Genomic DNA, 16,204 nt, shown 5'->3' with positions numbered 1-16,204 from the left:
TTTTTTGGAGCTGGGGACCGAACCCAGGGCCTTGCGCTTCCTAGGTAAGCGCTCTACCACTGAGCTAAATCCCCAGCCCAGCTTTTTATTTTTTTAGACAGGGTCTCTACACAGTCCTGGTTGTTCTGTGATTTACTAGGTAGACAAGGTTGGCCTAGAACCTGCAGAGGTCCACCTGCCTCTGCTTCCCAAGTGCTCAGATTAAAGATAATGCATCACCTTTATTTAATAAAATTGGGGGTGTGTACCACATCTGATTCCTAGTCCTAGTGTTTGATTTGTTATATTCATTATTTTTGTTGGTTAAACTATCCCAGGCTGACCTGAAACTCGTAGCCCAGGCTGAATTTAGACTGATAGCCATTCTTTTTGCCTAGTTACCCAGGTAGTGGAATTAGCAGAATACGACATGACACTCTGCTCTGCTTCCCTTTTGACTTTGTATATGCTCTCTGATAAGTTGCTTAGCGTGATCTTAGCTTGTTCAGGCAGGACTGAGCTTTGGAGCCTCTTATCCTGGAGTACTGGTTGGGATTACACACTCATGCTCCAAGCTCAGTGAATTTAACTTCTAATCAAAGGAGTTTTTTGTTCTGATAAGGATATGAGATGGCTAATTCTTTTTGTCCTTGACAGCTTTAAAGTGTTTAGAACTTAGAGGTAATTAGTGGAAATTATGACTTGTAACAACCAAATGTGGCTTGAACATAGAAGAAGGTTGTTCAGGCAGAACTAAGGCATATGGTTTAAGCTTGTATAGATAGCTCCATAGCTCTACTAAATTATCCTTTTCTTTATTTAAAAAAAAATCTTGGGCTGGAGAGATGGCTCAGTGGTTAAGAGCACCCGACTACTCTTCCAGAGGTCCTGAGTTCAATTCCCAATTCCATGTGGTTACATGGTGGCTCACAACCATCTGTAAAGAGATCCGATGCCCTCTTCTGGTGTGTCTGAAGACAGCTACAGTGTACTTATATTTAATAAATGAATAAATCTTTAAAAAAAATCTTATTTATGGGCATGTGCACATGGAGCACAGGTAGAAGGTCAGGATAACTTGTAGGAATCAGTTCTTTCTTTCTATTGTGTGGGTTCTTAGGATTGAACTCAAATGATCATTAGGCTTGGTGGCCTGCCATTACCCTTTACACCCTGAGGAAGGAATCTTGCTAGTGCTCTAAGTTACCCCTTTTTCTTTTATGCTCATCTATTTTTTACACACATGCATGTGTGTGTGCATGGTGCATAGATATGTGAAGGGGACAGGTAGGGTCGTGCTCCAGGATGCTTCAGAGGACGGCTTTTGGAAGTTGTTTCTCTCCTTTCATTGTCTGGATCTCAGGGTTGAAGTGGAGTCGTTAGTCTTGCGATAAGCACCTTTATCCTCAGACCTCAACTGCCACTAAATTAATTGCCCCCTTTAAATGAGCTGATAGTGTTGAACTTAGACCATTAGAGTTTGAATATTAAAAGTTTACAGAAATGAATTCAGACGACTGTATGTAAATTGTCTACAAAAGTGCAAATTATATTATTATTCCTGGTGAAATTTGCCACTTTGGAATGTGTGTTTGCTCATAAAAAATAACTTTCTTTTCCATTGATTTTCCTCAGGCTGCCTTACGTCAGATTACTGATAAAGCTCGAGAATTTGGAGCTGGACCACTGTTTAACCAGATTCTGCCTCTATTGATGTCCCCTACACTTGAGGATCAAGAGCGACATTTACTTGTGAAAGTTATTGACAGAATATTGTATAAACTTGATGACTTGGTGCGGCCATATGTGCACAAGGTTGGTTTGTTCTCTAGTGTTGAATGGTTTCACTTTTATTTTTCTGGTTCTATTTTGCACTGTGTGGAATATGGAAGTTGTTATTCTCGTGTGTGTGTGTGTGTGTGTGTGTGTGTGTGTAGCCCTGGCTGACCTAGAACTTGTTCTGTAGTCCAGGTTGCCCTTTTGAACTCAGTTCCACCTGCCTCTGCCTCCTGAGTGCAGATTAAAGGAATGTGTCACTACTGCCAGAGAATTAAAACTCTTTAATCTATTTCTCCATTAACAAATGTCTTTGATAAATTGATGTGGAAATGTAATTCTTTCTTTTTCCTTCATTCAGATTCTTGTGGTTATCGAGCCACTGTTGATTGATGAAGATTACTATGCTAGAGTGGAAGGCCGAGAAATTATTTCTAATTTGGCAAAGGTATTCACATTAAATTCCTAGAAAAGGAAGTTTGTCTTTCCATGGGTTGAGGATTAATGGTACTAACTAAAGCTGCTGTTGTAACTTTTCCTTTTAGGCTGCTGGTCTGGCTACTATGATTTCTACCATGAGACCTGATATAGATAACATGGATGAATATGTCCGAAACACAACAGCTAGAGCTTTTGCTGTTGTAGCCTCTGCTCTGGGCATTCCTTCTTTATTGCCTTTCTTGAAAGCTGTGTGTAAAAGCAAGAAGTCTTGGCAAGCGAGGCACACTGGTATTAAGATTGTACAACAGATAGCCATTCTCATGGGCTGTGCTATCTTGCCACATCTCAGAAGTTTAGTTGAAATCATTGAGCATGGTAAGTGGTGATGTGTCGTTTATAGATCAGCTGTCCTGATAGGGGCAGGTGTATATGTAAAATAAATGAAAGGCTTTCCTCACACAAACATTATATTTAGAAATGGGGTTTGTAATATTTTCTGTTAACAAATTGCCTTTGTCTAAATTATATGTACTGCAAAATAAATTACTGCAGTTTGGATACATGGTTCCATACATTGCTAACATTTGGATTGCATTGTGAAAATGGTCTGGGTACCTATTCATAACCGTCTGATTGTATAGGTCTCGTGGATGAGCAGCAGAAAGTTCGGACCATCAGTGCTCTGGCCATTGCTGCTTTGGCTGAGGCAGCAACTCCTTATGGTATTGAGTCTTTTGATTCTGTGCTCAAGCCCCTATGGAAGGGTATTCGCCAACATAGAGGAAAGGTAATCTGCGCATTAGATCTGTTTCTGTTGCTAGTCATTAAGATAACCCAAAATTAATGTACTGATATGTGTATATGTATATATTTTACTTTTAAATAGGGTCTGGCTGCTTTCTTGAAGGCTATTGGGTATCTTATTCCTCTTATGGATGCAGAATATGCCAACTACTATACTAGAGAAGTGATGCTAATCCTTATTCGAGAATTCCAGTCTCCTGATGAAGAAATGAAGAAAATTGTTTTGAAGGTAAGGAATTAGTAGTTCAGTTTGTGGGCACATGTTTGTTAGCACACTGTGCATGTGTTAGGAAGTTCAAAGAGATCTTTATAACAAAACAAAACAAAACAAATCTATGTTTCACACTATAAAAGTTATTGCAGTTTGGATACATGGTTCAATACATTGCTAACATTTGGATTGCATTGTGAAAATGGTCTGGGTACCTACTCATAACTGAGTCTGATTGTGTAGGTCTCGTGGGTGAGCAGCAGTTGTGTTTGTCAGTGCTGCATTTGATTTCTTTTTTAATCTTTTAGGTGGTGAAACAGTGTTGTGGAACTGATGGTGTAGAGGCAAACTACATTAAGACAGAGATTCTTCCACCTTTCTTTAAACACTTCTGGCAGCACAGAATGGCTTTGGATAGAAGAAATTACCGACAGGTGACCTTTAGTATTATAATTTGATTCTCTTTTGATTGTCTTTTTGACAATTTCTTTACCTGCTTAAAATGCATATTACATACTGTAATTTGCTTTTGACTATCTTTTTTTTTTAAAAGATTTACTTATTTATTATATATGAGTACACTGTAACTGTCTTCAGACACACCAGGAGAGGGAATCAGATCTTATTACGTGAGCCACCATGTGGTTGCTGGGATTTGAACTCTGAACTTCTGGAAGAGCAGTCAGTGCTCTTAACCGCTGAGCCATCTCTCCAGCCCTGCTTTTGACTATCTTAAAATTTATACTTACATATACTTTACTGTGACCAGAGATGGAATTTTTAATTTTAAGCCCATTCTTTCTGTTTGATTTGTCTTTTGTCTGAGATAGGGTCTCACAAAGATTTCTCTACTAGAAATCCCACTGTAGAACTCAAACTGACAGTTCCATCTGCTGCTCCCTTCCATGTCCTGGGATTAAAGGTGTGCCTGGCCACACCTGGCCTCTTAAAATCTTTGTTTGTTGTCCTTTTTTTTTTAAGATTTATTATTTTATATATAAGTACACTGTTTTCAGACACACCAGAGGAGGGCATCGAATCCTATTACAGATGGTTGTGAGCCACCATGTGGTTGCTGGGAACTGAACTCAGGACCTCTGGAAGAGCAGACAACAGTACTCTTTTTTTTTTTTTTTTTGGTTCTTTTTTTTCCGGAGCTGGGGACCGAACCCAGGGCCTTGCGCTTCCTAGGCAAGCGCTTTACCACTGAGTAAATCCCCAGCCCCTGACAACAGTACTCTTAACCACTGAGCCATCTTTCCAGCCGCATCTCTCCCCCAACCCCTCCCCCTCTTTTTTTTTTTTTTCTTTTTTCTTTTTCTTTTCTTTTTTTCCGGAGCTGGGAACTGAACCCAGGGCCTTGCGCTTGCTAGGCAAGCGCTCTACCACTGAGCTAAATCCCCAACTCCCCAACCCCCCTTTTTAAAGCATACATTTAATGTAAAATTTTGATTAATTAGTACATTTGAAACTTTTATGTTTTTAGTTTTTATGTGTATTGGTGTTTTGCTTAATGTGTATCTGTGTACCATTTTGTGTGTGTCATGCCTGCAGAGGCTAGGTCATCAGATCTGGTTTTGGAGTTATAGTTAGAAGCCACCATGTGGCTTGGGTCCTCTGGGAAGAACCCAACCTCCACCCCCAGTTCTCTAACTGCTGAGCCTTTTGTTGAGCCCAACCTGTGTATATGTTTATATTATGTTTAAACTACACTCATTTACTTGGTCTGTATATATGCCCTGGGGCATGCATGTGTGAAGAGGGTTAGAGAGCAGAGAGCAGGAGTTAACCTCGGATCATGGGGTTATCAGATTTGTTGGCAAGTGCCTTTTACCTCAAAGGTTTGACCCCTCTCTACAGTCCTGTTTGCTTGTTTGTTTCTTTCTTTCTTTCCTTTTTTTTTTTTTTTTGACAAAATTTTACTTTGTAGCATAAGCTGGTCTCAAATCTTCGTCTCTCTACCTCACCCTCCCATCTCAGCAGTACTAAACTGTAAGTCGATGGTTTTATCTGGTAAATTGAAGCTTTAGCTAGCTGAAACAAGCATAGTTTGAATTGTTTTGTTTTGGAGATAGAATCTTAAGTTTTGAGCTGGCCTGGACCTTGATATCTAATCTCCATCCAGACTGGCATTGAATGTGAAACATCTGCTTCAGTCTTTTGAGAGTCGGGGTCATAGGCATGAACCAGCATATCTAGGTGCTCTCATACTGAAAGCTTAGTAAGCTTTATTTCCTTGGAAAAGTAATGATTTGAAGGGTTTTGTTTTGTCTTTTAGTTAGTCGATACAACTGTGGAGTTGGCAAACAAAGTGGGCGCGGCAGAGATCATATCTAGGATTGTTGACGATCTGAAGGATGAGGCTGAGCAGTACCGGAAAATGGTGATGGAAACCATTGAGAAAATTATGGGCAATCTAGGTGCAGCGGATATTGACCATAAACTTGAGGAACAGCTTATCGATGGCATTCTCTATGCTTTCCAAGAACAGACTACGGAGGTAAGGGCAGCCAACCACATGTGTGGGTGAAAATGAGAGATTTGGGGGTCAGTTGTCTCCTTGCACTACGTGTTTCCTGGGGAATGGGCATCAGGCTTGGAAGAAGGCACTTTCCCAGCTGACATCACCCTAACAAACTTAATTATTGTGGCATTTTGATTGACTTTCATATATGTAGAAAACCTACTTTTTACAGCAGATAGCCCTTAAAAGACATTTTAATGACCAATTTTCCTCAGTTTAACAAATGTTCTTTTTACCTTTGATTTTTTTGGTTTGATTTAAAAACAATTGGGATGTTTGGGTGGTTGGAAAAGGTTAGATGTTATTTAACAATGAACTTTTGGTTAAAACTAAATTCTATATTTTTAGTGATTTTTGTTTTTGTTATTCTAAATATAACTTAACTGTTCTCTTTTAGGATTCAGTAATGCTGAATGGCTTTGGCACAGTAGTCAATGCTCTTGGCAAACGAGTCAAACCATACTTGCCTCAGATCTGTGGTACAGTTTTATGGCGTTTGAATAATAAATCAGCAAAAGTTAGGCAACAAGCAGCTGACTTGATTTCTCGAACTGCTGTTGTCATGAAGACTTGTCAAGAGGTAATCTTTTCTACTAGATGAATCTTTTTTGAACAAGTGGCTTAATGGAAAAGTAACATCTTTAATGTTTCTTTTATTTAGGAAAAACTGATGGGGCACTTGGGTGTGGTGCTGTATGAGTATCTGGGTGAAGAGTACCCTGAAGTATTGGGCAGCATTCTTGGAGCACTGAAGGCTATTGTAAATGTAATAGGTATGGAATTTGCTAGCCATGTGAGGGTTTGGCCTTTTAATTTTCTTTGTGTTTTGAAAACAAAATATAAAGTTGTATTTAGGAGTTTGTTTTTTAATCTTCTTTTCTTGAGCACTTTAGGATTGTCAGAATGTCACAAAAATCTCACTCATTATTGTCTATTTATAGTTTACCTAGAAATGTTAAAGGAGGGCTGGAGAGATGGCTCAGTGGTTAAGAGCACTGACTGCTCTTCCAGAGGTCATGAGTTCAATTCCCAGCAACCACATGGTGGCTCACAACCATTTGTAATGAGATCAGGTGCTCTCTTCTGGCCTGTAGTCACATATGCAGGCAGAATGCTGTACATAAAATAAATAAATCTTAAAAAAAAAAAAAAGAAATGTTAAAGGCGAAATTTAGTACAGAAATTTAAAGTACAGAAATAGTTATAGCCCAAAATGTTTTGAGTTAATGGGAGAGAAGGCCCTAATAGAACTAGTACATCAGCTAAAAAATAATCTAGGATTTTCTATAAGGGAAGGCGCAGTCCTGAGGGTGCAGTTTTAGAAATTTTCTTTTTTTTTTTTTTTTTTTTTTGGTCCTTTTTTTCGGAGCTGGGGACGAACCCAGGGCCTTGCACTTCCTAGGCAAGCGCTCTACTACTGAGCTAAATCCCCAACCCCTAGAAATTTTCTTTATCTACTCTCCTATGTTTAGGTCTTTTGACTGGTTGTTGAGTTTTTTTTGTTTTTTTTGTTTTTGGTTTTTTTTTTTTGTTTACTATGAGTTCAAAGAACTCATACTTTTAAACCATACTTGGTTAAAAAGAGTTATCTGTCTTGTCTTTTATCTGTAATTAAAAACACAAAGGACTGTTGCGTTGTGCAGTATTATTAGAAAAGGGGCACAACCGGTTCCTGAGCGTCATTGCTCCATGCTGGGCCCCTGGTGCTCTCAAACCCAGGAGGTCACTCCCTGGTGTTAGTTCTTGCACTGTAGGGCCATATAACTAACCTTAATTTATCTCAGCGGCGGCTGGCTTCAGTGCGGCAGCACGCCATGTTAACCTAGCTATCTTCTGGCCCCAGCGGTCTCTCCACTCCCATTGCTAGTCACCCTGGCCAGCTCAGAACTCTGGTCCCAGATACCTGGCAACATCAAGACTCAACAAACTGTAACCCAAAAACCAGATTTATATGTTAAATACTCAATGTACAATACATCCACACAATTAACTTACAACCAGTTGATGAGGATGTGAACAGCCCACCTACATAAGATAAATTTGCCTATAGAAATCTACCCCAGCTACCTTGGCAATTGAGGACTACCAGGATCTGGGTCATCCTTCCCAGTCTCCATTTTGATTCTCCCTCTACCTCCTTCTCTCCCTCCCTATAAAAACTTTGTCCCCATCTTATTCTTTTACTGTCCACTCATGGCCTTGATCTGACTCGTGCCAGCTCTCACCTGCCTAATGGCATCAATCTACACAGGACAGTCTCCGGTATGGAGAGACAACTTTTGTTTTCAAGGAATTATGATGAAGGAAACAAAAGGATTTCTGTGTTTAATTGTGTTTACACATAGTGTTGAAACTATGTTTAGGACTGAAAGGGGTGGAAAAGGCTAAGAGTTCATTATAACTGACTGCTGATAATCACCATTTTCCCCCTTTTGGGGAAAGGAATAAGGACTATTATGCAGTATAGAGCTTTGAACTGTTGTATTTATATAGAACCCCCAATATAGCCCAGATTTATACAGACAATGACTTGCCAAACAGTCTTACTCGTGGTTCTCTGATTTGCCAGAATTATAGACTATATTGTTTGTCTAGCAAAGCAGTGGAGAATCAGAGCAAATAATTCTAGTTAGATCAAGAGTGCCTACTAGCTGCCTCTTTCTCTCTTCATAGATCTAATAAATAACACCTAGGTGTGCCCTGCATTTCAGGGAGACTGGAGGTCTGTTTAATTTTGCAGTTACAGGGTATAGGGACCCTTACTGATTTGATCTGATCTAACTTTGGCTTCTGTTGCTATATTTGGCCACAACATAGGCTGTTCCCATATTTAAAAGTAAGTTTACAAATAACATTTCATAAAATCTTTCTATTACTGAGTAACCCTCATTTTTAAAATCACTTTACTGATTTCTTCTTTTTTTTTTTTTTTTTTTGGGTTTTTTTTTTTTTTTCGGAGCTGGGGACCGAACCCAGGGCCTTGCGCTTCCTAGGCAAGCGCTCTACCACTGAGCTAAATCCCCAACCCGATTTCTTTGATTTCTAAATGTAACTAGAAGCTGTTAATATTTTTAAGAATTCTAAGTCCAATTAGAATCTGGAGCTTTTTTATCCACCGGTAGCTTATGAGTTCATATTTTTGCATTGTACTGTAAAAGGAAAAATGAAAGACTGCAATTCAGGTTTTAATAGTTCCTTGATTTCTGTCAAATAGGTATGCATAAGATGACACCACCAATTAAAGATCTGTTGCCTAGACTCACCCCCATCTTAAAGAACAGACATGAAAAAGTACAAGAGAATTGTATTGATCTTGTTGGGCGTATTGCTGACAGGTAAGAAGATTACATAGCAACACCAAGTACATATTTAGCTCTCAAGTATAGACAGTATTTAGATTTAGCAAGATTTCACTTTAAGTGGTAATAGGAAATAGCAGTGTGGGTGTCTTCCTCCCTTACCCTGACTCCCCAAACAGGGTTTCTCTGTGTATCTTTGGCTGTCCTGGATCTCACTCTATAGACCAGTCTGTCTGTAAACAGAGCTACCAGCCTCTGCCTCCCTCCCGAATGTTGGGATTAAAGGCGCAGTATAGTTTTAAAACAAAGTCAGGCTTGCTTTCTTTTCTCTTCTTTTGAGACAAGGTCTGACCGTATCCTTGGCTGGCTTGGAACGCACTATATAGACCAGGTTTGAACTTTGATATGCTTTCTAAGTGCTGCTGAGATTAAAGCTGTATGGCACCACTTAACAAGTCAACCTATTTAAAAGGGTGATAGTAGTTTTCACTTAATATTTAAGATGAGTTAGTGATGATTTCAGAGTTGAATATGCATATTTACTTTGTAAACTTTGATTAGGGTAGGAGGTGCAGATTGGTAGTAGAACGATTTGGCATTCATGGGCCCTGGGCTTCATCCCCAACACTGCAAAAACAAACATCAAAATACCTTGATAACAACCATGTTAATTCATTAATTGCATTTTTTATTTCTTTTAATTTAGGGGAGCTGAGTATGTATCTGCAAGAGAGTGGATGAGGATTTGCTTTGAACTTTTAGAGCTTTTAAAAGCTCACAAAAAAGCTATTCGAAGAGCTACAGTCAATACATTTGGTTATATCGCAAAGGCTATTGGGTGAGTTGTGTTTTTAGTAGGTTATAGTAAACCTATTGATTGGTGTTCAAAAGTACTTCCATGTAGACATCTTTTGAGGCAGAGTATAGTTAGTCATTTGAAGAAAAAGCATTTTATTTAAACACTGACCTGCCTTTTCCTATTTAAAAATATTTTCTTAAATTTTTGATTGAACTCTGAAGGCTTTAAAATTTACCCTAGAGAAGAATAGATATTTTCAGAGGCACATTCAAGTTTTTGTTGGTCTTCTTTAGGATATTGCTTTTTTTTTTTGAGATGGGGTTTATCCATGTAATCTTGGCTGTCCATGGAACTTGGTATGTAATAGACAGACGAGGCTGGCCTCTTAGCTCTTAGCCTGTTTCTGCCTCCCTAGTGCTGAGATTAAAAACATATCAAGAGCATGTACTATCAAACCTGGCTGGAATATTGCTTAAAATAGTAAGGAGTGAGTATTCTGCAGTCTTCTAGTTTCCACAGACTCGTTGTCAGATTGGAATTTGGAATTAGATGGTTGAGAATTGCCGTGTGGGTGCTGAAAATCATCCCAGGCTCTCTGGAAGAGCACTGATCCATGCATCCAGCCCCCCTTTTAAAATTTTTTTTTTCTTTAATGGTTTTTATCTTCATTTGTGTATGTGAGGGTTGTCAGAAGCCCTGGAATTGGAATTGCACCAAGTGCCATCTACCATGTGGGTGCTGGGAATTGAACCTAGTTCAACATATAATATTTCTATATAATTCATATCTTATATTCATTTTCTGTTTTTTTAAAACTACATTGTTCCAAGACTAATTCATAGATTCATTTGCTTTATGAATTCATTTATGGTTATTTGCTTCATCAGAACTTACCTGAGAGAAGCAGTTATAATTGTAGAAAAAGAGACTACCCATGTGTATTTTTCCAGTGTTCTGATTAGCTTCAGCTGTAAACTGGACACAGCCCAGAGTCACCTTAGACAAGGAATTGCACAGATCACATGGCCTGTGACCATGGTTGTGAAAAGTTGATTCATGTGGATAGTATAGATAAGAAAGCAAGTTGAGCATGAGCCTACAAGTAAGCCAGTAAGCACCATGCCTGCGTGATTTGTGTTTCAGTTTCTCTTTGGCTCTCTGCCCTGACTTCCCTCAGCAGTATATATACTGTGACCTGAACATAGAAGCTAAGATAGTGGCTGGAGAGATTGCTCTGCTCTTAACAGGTTCTGAGTTCAATTCCCACAACCACATGGTGGCTCACAACCATCTATAATGGGATCTGATTCCGTCTGGCACACAGGTGTATAAGCAGATAGAGCACTTACTTATTTAAACTAAAATAATGAATAAATCTTTTTTTAAAGAAGCTGAAATAAACCCTTTCTTTCTCACATTTCTCACAACTGGGAAGTAATTTCCTAAAACATACAAAAGTCTGTTAAGTTAGGTAACATTCCTTCAGGATAGATACACATCCCTTCATTTCTTGGGAATAGAACTGTTTGTGTCTGTGGTGGTCTGATTGTAAAACAAGTTGCAAATAAGATACAGTAGCCCTAATGTCTCTAAGTGTTAGTACAGGGGTATGTAAAAGCTGGTAGGAGGCAGCCAGAACCAGGTAGGGTGATTGTGCTTAAGGTAACCATGGGCGTGGGGTAATGGGTAGATTGAGGAACAGATTGTATGTGTTTGAGCTAGGAGTCCAGAGTTTTGGATATTCTATCTATAAGACTGCCTGGCTCTGGAGACCATTTAGATATTTAAATTTCTTTATTTCAAAAAAATTAAAGAGTTAAAAAACTGTTTACCTGAATTAATATTAAGATAAATCTGACAATTTGTATGAAGCTTTTTTTCCCATTTTCCTGGGGTTTTTTTCCTTATTTACATTCCAGTCCCCGTATTTCCTCATCCCATTCCTCCTCCCCCTTGCCTCTGAGAGGGTGCTCTAACCCTGCCCCCCTAAATAGACATTGTCCTTCCCTGGGGCCTCAAGTTTCCCACTGTGGCCAGATGAGGCAGTCTCTGCTATATACTGCCAGGCGGGGCCTCGCACCAACTTGCTGAGTCTCTGGGAGCTCCCAGGGGGTCTAGGTTGGCTGAGACTACTGGTCTTCCTATGGAGTTCCCCTCCACCGAAGCTTTATTTTTTAAACCTTTTTTCTTTGGCCTTTTTTATTTTTGGAAGTTATAATTACACCATTTTAGAACCACAAACCCAGTCATCAGAAAGTAGTGTGTTTTATCAGAAAGTTACTAATGTTTCTCCATTCCCTTGCAGTTTTTGTGTTCTCTGAGAACAAATTTAATAAGTATGCTAACATGCTGATGTATTTCTTCTTTTTAGCCCTCACGATGTATTGGCTACACTTCTAAACAACCTCAAAGTTCAGGAAAGGCAGAACAGGGTTTGTACGACTGTAGCAATAGCCATTGTTGCTGAAACATGCTCACCCTTCACAGTACTCCCTGCCCTGATGAATGAGTACAGAGTTCCTGAGCTTAATGTTCAAAATGGAGTGTTAAAATCACTCTCCTTCCTGTTTGAGTATATCGGTGAAATGGGAAAAGACTACATCTACGCTGTAACACCTTTACTTGAGGATGCATTAATGGATAGGTAAGTGGCTAAAACTAAATACTCAAAAATAATTAATGAACAATTGTGTTTCATTTTAGAGTTTACTAAGATAATTTTTAAATGATCTATTTGTTGTATTGTTAAAGAAGAAATATTACTGTGAATTATTTCATATAATAAGTGTAATTTCTTAACTTAATATTTATTATAGTAGAGTACCCAGATTTTTCTCTTCAGGTCCCCTACCTCTGTTAATCTCTTTCTATATGTGCTAAGCTAAGTAGATTTTGGAACACAATAACTGATTTACTGTTTTTTAAAAAAATTAGGGGGAAAAAGGTGTACATGAATTAGCATGTCAGAACAACTTATAGTTTTGTTTTTGAGACAGGGTCTTTCTCAGGGTGGCTTTGAACTTACTGTGCAGCTGAACAGGACCTTAAACTCCATTTCTCAACATTACAACTGTTGAGAGGTGTGGATTGAGGTTAAAATTTTTGTTCTGAATGGAAGGAATTTTGTGAAAAGAAAACATGACTTGTTTCTTCATATACTGACTACAAATAAAACTGATAGTAGAGTTGGAAATTTGGTAGAGCTTTCTGTTTTGGGGGCTGTATTCATAAGAAAAAGGCCCTTGGATATTATACTGCAAAATATATTTGAATTTCATACACCTAGTTAATACATCAAATTTACTTTTGGTAAATTTAGACTCTTCTCAGATGTACTTTTTGTAATTCTCATGTAAGTTTAGAATAATTTTTTATGCTTTTTACATTCTTTATTATTATCTCAGCTGTTTTAGAAAGTTTTTCAGTTTTTAATTTATTATGTATTTATTATAAATTTATATATTTATTATTTATTTTAAAATACTGTGCTTTGGAGACTGATTGTAATTCTCAAGAAATTAAGAAATGTTCTGTGCAAGTTGAGGTAGTAAGTCACTTGAAAATCACTAAGAGAATACTTCTTCAGTTGGGAAACTTACTGAAACTTTATCATATTGAGTAAGTTAGGTAACAAATTATAGTGTTACAGTTCAGACTTTTTTCCTAATGCCTTTGAAAGGTTGTTACTATTTTGGCAGAGTGCATGAGCACTGTTATATTTATGTTTGCAGTCGGGATAGTGTGTGAATAGTAGAGGGATATGTCCTGACACAAATTCAGATGCTGCTAGAGATAAACATTCTTATTTGTGCAGATTTAAAAACCTGATAGATTTTTCTCTTATATTGAATTTTTAAATGAAATCATACCAATTTGAGCAAATTTTTTTTTCTTTTTTTTTCGGAGCTGGGGACCGAACCCAGGGCCTTGCACTTGCTAGGCAAGTGCTCTACCGCTGAGCTAAATCCCCAACCCCTAATTTGAGAATTTGAGCAAATTTAATTTTGACTTATGATTATCAAATATTTAAGGTTACAGAATTTAAAATGAAATAGACCCTTGAAATGAAAATGTTGAGTAATTTATTTTCTAACGTTCAAGTGAATATTTCTAATAAAAATGCGACTAATTTAAAGAGATCTTTTCCCTTCCATTACAGGGACCTTGTACACAGACAGACAGCTAGTGCAGTGGTACAACACATGTCACTTGGTGTTTATGGATTTGGCTGTGAAGATTCTCTGAATCACTTACTGAACTATGTGTGGCCTAATGTGTTTGAGACATCTCCCCATGTAATCCAGGCAGTTATGGGAGCTCTGGAGGGCCTGAGAGTTGCTATTGGACCATGCAGAATGTTGCAGTATTGCTTACAGGTAAGTTAAATGTGGTTTTTTGGGTTGTTTTTATTCAAGGATTGCTCAAAAAATTATTTATGTTGAAGTCAGTCATTCCCTAATTACCATGTGGAAGACAGTTCTATATTGGGATAGGAATTAGATTTTGTTTACTCACCACAAGTTTGTACAGTTTCTTTCCTTCCCTCTTAAAAGTAAGTAGGTTTTTTGTTTGTTTGTTTTGTGTTATTTTTATTTTTTTGAGACAGGGCCTCACTCTGTATCCTTGGCTGGCCTGAACTTACTGTGTAGACTAGGCCAGCATTGAACTTGATAGATCCACTTGCTTCTGTTTCTGACTACTAGGATTAAAGTTGTGTGCTATCATGCCAGCTAAAATCAAATATTTCTAATCATATCTTTATAACTTATAGTCGTATTAAAGTGTGTGTGTGTGTGTGTGTGTGTGTGTGTGTGTGTGTGTGTGTGTATTTTCTCCCCCTTAAAAATAGAAGTAACTCTACCTTTTATTTATTCTAGGGCCTGTTTCACCCAGCTCGGAAAGTCAGAGATGTATATTGGAAAATTTACAACTCCATCTACATTGGCTCCCAGGATGCTCTCATAGCACATTACCCAAGGATCTACAATGATGATAAGAACACCTATATTCGTTACGAACTTGACTATATCTTGTAACTTTATTTTGTGTCCAATACAGCTGTTTCACACTTTAAACTTGCTTTGATCTGATGATATAAACTTGTAAAACATTGCAGATCAGTGTAGAGCTGGTCATAGCGGAGGGGGTAGAAATCCAGTAGCATGATTTTTAAATAACCTTTGTTTTTTGATGTTAAACAGTAAATGCCAGTAGTGACCAAGGACAGTGATTATACACGCTATACTGGAGGGATATCATTTTTTATTCATCTTTATGAAGATTTAGAATTCATTCCTTGTGTTTAAAGGGAATGTTTAATTGAGAAATAAACATTCATGTACAAAATGCTAATTTGTGTGTGTTTTTTGAATATGACTTGTAAAATGCAGAACTTTGGTAAAGTACTGGTTTGTGTAGAGTAAGTGGCTTAATTTCATATCTTGTCACCTAGTTTATTATGGAAACATAGCTAGCAGAACGCAAACTATATAGTGATGGCCTGCTTGTCAAAAGTCCCATCGTTTTGTTGATGATGAGAAGAGTAGCTTTGGGGGTGACCCCTCCCCCCTCAATGTAGCATAACCATTCCATCACCATAGAAAAGTAACACTTTGAACTGTCTTGGGTATTATTTTGTACTTGCCTAGCAGCTTTCACCTCTTGATTTCTCAAAATGTTTTATGAATGGACATAATGCCCCACTTTGATGGCCTGTGCCTATAAAGTGGAGAAGCTATCTGTACCTCAGAACTGTATGTCCTGTTGGGAGAGAGGCTACTTAAGAAATGCTAATATAGTAGGACAGTCTTCAGGCTTTGTGGTATGCCACTAATCAGTTTATTTGTAAGTAGCTGTTGAACACCTGCTGACTGCTATTCACTGTTGATGATCTGCCTTTTGCGTGTGCAGTATCCTTAGGTACCAGGATATTATGTAATGGCAGATGCACAAATGCCTAGATTTCCTTGGTTTGTATGTAGCAGTCAGACACTGTATTGGTTTAAATGTGAGCATAAGCCAAAACCAGAAGACCAAGTATTAAGGGGCTATTTTAATGTTTTGGGGCAACTTTTGAATCAATTTTATTTAATTTTATGCCCCAAATTTCTTGTTTTAAAAAACGTTTCTAGCTATTCTAGCCATCACTGTTTTGTCTCCCTCTGTACTCGTGTCAATTCTAAAAGGAAATAAATTCTGCCTCCAGTGTGACTGGCATGTGACTCTACCACCCTCAGAATTCCAGGAGCGCTAGGCAACCTGTGCTTTTGACAAGGGAGACTCTCTGGCTGAAGCTTAGGTGAGAAATAGCTTCTGTTTTGCTTTTACAGAAAGGATACTGAGCACTAATTGTTCCCATACACGGATCCTTG

The 16,204-nt window shown here is 38.1% G+C and overlaps 1 protein-coding gene across 1 annotated transcript in view; it reads left to right on the top strand.

The window, feature by feature from the left end:
• The window catches only part of Sf3b1 (splicing factor 3b, subunit 1), a 39,775-nt gene extending 23,996 nt beyond the window's left edge, over positions 1-15,779 (top strand). The window contains 14 exon segments of the mRNA NM_053426.1: positions 1,615-1,794; positions 2,117-2,203; positions 2,301-2,571; positions 2,838-2,983; positions 3,083-3,229; positions 3,520-3,645; positions 5,490-5,711; positions 6,133-6,315; positions 6,397-6,508; positions 8,950-9,070; positions 9,741-9,872; positions 12,205-12,477; positions 13,993-14,209; positions 14,711-15,779. Of these exon segments, the coding sequence (NP_445878.1) occupies positions 1,615-1,794; positions 2,117-2,203; positions 2,301-2,571; positions 2,838-2,983; positions 3,083-3,229; positions 3,520-3,645; positions 5,490-5,711; positions 6,133-6,315; positions 6,397-6,508; positions 8,950-9,070; positions 9,741-9,872; positions 12,205-12,477; positions 13,993-14,209; positions 14,711-14,869 (2,376 nt within the window). The 3' untranslated portion in view covers positions 14,870-15,779.
• Positions 15,780-16,204: the final 425 nt, after the last annotated feature.

This window comes from Rattus norvegicus, chromosome 9 (genome assembly GCF_021556685.1).
Source record: "Rattus norvegicus strain SHRSP/BbbUtx chromosome 9, alternate assembly SHRSP_T2T, whole genome shotgun sequence".
NCBI classification, from domain to species: domain Eukaryota; kingdom Metazoa; phylum Chordata; class Mammalia; order Rodentia; family Muridae; genus Rattus; species Rattus norvegicus.
Note: the sequence above shows the minus strand (reverse complement) of the source record. Positions and strands in the feature narration are given on the sequence as shown.